This window comes from Pteropus vampyrus, unplaced genomic scaffold, assembly GCF_000151845.1.
Source record: "Pteropus vampyrus isolate Shadow unplaced genomic scaffold, Pvam_2.0 Scaffold942, whole genome shotgun sequence".
NCBI classification, from domain to species: Eukaryota; Metazoa; Chordata; class Mammalia; order Chiroptera; family Pteropodidae; genus Pteropus; species Pteropus vampyrus.
The window spans coordinates 19,462-23,063 of record NW_011889723.1 but is presented as its reverse complement, the minus strand read 5'-3'; the positions used below and the strand labels follow the sequence as shown (position 1 = coordinate 23,063).

Below are 3,602 nucleotides of genomic sequence, written 5' to 3'. Positions count from 1 at the left end.
AAAAGACATCTGGCAGCAGGAAAACTGGGAAATTTCTAACTCCTAAAGTATTTATATTTATTTACCCTCCCCCACTTCCTACCCAATCTATGAAATTACAAATGTCAAAGAAGTTCTCTCTTAGACATATTCATTCAATAATATTTACTGAGCACCTAGCAGGTGACTGGCAAAGTTCTACCACAGCACGAATAAACAAACAGAACCTCTGCCCTTACAGGGATTACAGCTTTGTGGGGAGAACAGACAAAATAAAAGTCAAGAAATAATCTTGTATAGCCTGTGATCATTGTTATCAAGGATATAAGCAGATGAAGAGTTAGAAAATAAATAAGGGGAATGACTACAGAAAGTCATCGGGAAAGACTTATCTAAGGAGGTGGGAGTTCATCGGAAAATGCGAAAAATGAGAGAGAACCAGTCAAGTAAATTCTATGGGAAGGAGTATTCCGGCAGTGAGCTGAGTAAGAACAAAAGCCCTAAAGTAGGGAAGTCTTAAATTATGCAAAAGACTGGCTTAACAGAAAAGAGTGACCAGAACCTTGTGAGAAAAAAGATGGAATACAAAATGAGCAGCAGAGGTGGGCAGTAACTCAACTGGATACTTTAACCCAGTTTGCACGCTTAAAAAAACATGCCCTTGGCTGCTGTGTGCCCAATGGATTGGAATGAATGGGGAGGGTAAGACCTCACTGTCCTTGTAGGAAAGATTTGTTCTTAACAAATCTTAATAAATTTGTTCTTAAAGAAAGATTTGTTCTTAACAAATCTTAATAAATTTGTTCTTAAAGATTTGTGTAAGCCAGTGATGACCCAGGGCCCCTTGTTTCATCCACAGTTTCCTCATGGCACTTTTCACCTCTGGATTCCTCAAGCTGTAGATCAAGGGGTTTAACATGGGAGCGACAATGGTAAAGGACACAGCCATTGCCTTGTCTATGGGGTAAGTGGCCACAGGCCTCATGTACAAGAAAATACATGGCACGAAGGATAAGATGACCGCTGCGATGTGGGAGATGCAGGTGGAGAGAGGGCTTTGCGCCGCCCTTCGGAGCTGCGAGACTTCAGGGAGCAGAGGATGACCGCATGGGAGGCAACGAGGACAAGGAAGATGCTTGTGCACATCATCCCGCTGTTGAGGATGACTAAGAGCCCCAGGGTGTGGGTGTCCGTGCAGGCTAGTTTCAACAATGGAAACAAATCACACATAAAGTGATCGATGACATTGGGGCCACACAAGGGTATTTGATACATGAAGAGGAGCTGTATTGCCGTGTGCATCCATGCTCCAACCCAGGCCCCTCCGAGAAGCAAGCAGCACACCCGAGGGCTCATGATGCTCATGTAGTACAGCGGCTTGCAGATGGCCACGTAGCGGTCATAGGCCATCACGGTGAGAAGGAAGATCCCCACACCACCAAAGAAATGCTCTGCAAAGAGCTGGTCATACAGCCTTCGAAGGAGATGGTCGTGCTCTCAGAGAAGGAGTCCACGATCATCTTGGGGGCGATGACGGAAGAGTAGGTGGCATCCATGAGGGACAAGGAAGTAAGGAAAAAATACATAGGTGATCTCAGACTACGACTTGTGACCATGGTCACCACGATGAGTAGGTTCCCCAAAACTGTGGACACATACATGATTAGAAACATCGCAGAGAGTATTTTCCGCAGGTCTGGATTCTTCGGAATGCCCAAAAGAATGAATTCAGTCACATTGTTTCTGTTCTCCATTTACTGTGGGTCAATGTAAGCACATCGCTCTGAGCTGGAACATCTACAAAAGAATATTACTTTTAGTTAGTAATCGCTGAGTGTATTGGGCATTTTTTGCACTCTATCTCACACCCTCTTGACCTACTTTTTCTCCAGCCATTGACACAGCAGCCGGCTGCTAACAATTACAACCTGACAATAACCATCTTACTGACCCCCCAACACCACCTTTTCTTACCTTTTCTCACCAGTGTCTCACTTGCTTTCTGTCCTGATACTTGCTGCTTGAGACACTCAGGAGACCCTGCTTCATCATTCTGGTGCATAAACACACCTGAAAATATGAAGAAATTAACATACCTTACGGAAACCCTGGACTATTAGTAGATAGGAGCCAGTGGATAAATAGCAACCAGCTTAACACAATCTCAGGCCAACTTGCCTATTTCACTCTCTCCATTCACTACCTCCATTCTGCTTTCTCAAATAAACCACCTACAAACAGGCCCTTCTCTCAGCCTCTGCTTTGGGGAACCTCGACCTAGAATGGTGACCATTTATCACTGGAAACACCCAAGTCTCAAGAATTTGGAACATTTCATATAAATCTTTATTCATTTATTGAGCACCTAGAATGAGCTAGCTGACGAATTTACAAGAGAGATAGGATGTATCCCAAGGACTCTCCAGTTACTAAGAGTTATATTCTTTCCATCTTCATTTCTTCCTTCTCAAACTGGATTATTATTACATGTTGCTAATATTCAATGTGTCCTATGTAGTGGAATATCCTATGAGATATTTTCATTTTAGAGATTAGATATTAAGGCTCAGAGGAGTGAAAAAAAATGACACAAATTTCCCACAACTAGTAAACACTAAAACCAAATTCAAATCCAGCTTTTCCTGTTTCAGAATATATACCAATAACAAGCTATATTGCTTCCCTAATGACGAGTGCTCGGTATGAAAGTGACATTGCTTCATGATATAGTTTCACTTTCATTATAATCCAGTGAGATAGATATATGTGTCCTGAGCGTCTTTCATTCAACAATTCTGCAATAAAATTTAGTGACAAATTCAATGACAACTTTACAATAAAGAGCATATTCTCATTACATATATCATATATGTTTTGATGTAAATATATAAAATCCAGTTCTGAAACTAAAAGTTACAATCAGTAACTAAGCTTCCAAGATTCTAATCATTGCCCAGGTATGCTAATTAAAGAAAATAAAACCTCAAATCTCTTCCAGGAAGACCGATATCCAACTTAACTGACATCATTCCTGTGCACGATCCCAAACCAGTGTAAATCATTCTTTCCATTTTTTCTTGGGAAGGAACGCTTCCAGGTGAAACAAAGGATTCTGCAGAATCATAAAAATAATAAAACAACTCATTTATTTTGCACTCACTATATACCAGCAAGGTATTATTGCATCTATTTTTCTTATTGCGTGAGATGGATACTATCACAAATCCTATCTTAAGAATGAGGTAACTGAGGCTGGGAGACATTAAGCATCTCATCTAAAATGAGTGGGGATTACAAACCCAGGTAATCGCATTTGAAATGCAAATCCTTGACTGGTACTCTATACCACTAAAGAAATGAACCTGACCTCGACTAACTACAAATAATTGTTAACGCAGCTAAATGGTAATGTAGAAGAACTGCTTCAACGGCAAACTTCTCCTAATGATACTTAAGCGGAGGCTATCTGTCACTTGGTGGGAATATATTAGAGACCATTGCTTTTAATTAAGGATGTAAACTACATGTTCTCTAAGACTCCTTTACCCAAAATTACCCAAAGATCCACTCTTAGTATTGGCCCTCTTACTAAACTACACAGCTGGCGGGATGCTCAGCAAATC

General features: G+C 40.9%; 1 protein-coding gene across 1 annotated transcript; it reads right to left on the bottom strand.

Moving 5' to 3' along the window:
• Window positions 1–760: 760 nt before the first annotated feature.
• Window positions 761–1,733, bottom strand: LOC105309914 (olfactory receptor 4C6-like). The gene is given in 3 exon segments (XM_011386119.1): window positions 761–1,030; window positions 1,033–1,445; window positions 1,448–1,733. Coding segments are annotated over 3 exon segments (969 nt in total).
• Window positions 1,734–3,602: the final 1,869 nt, after the last annotated feature.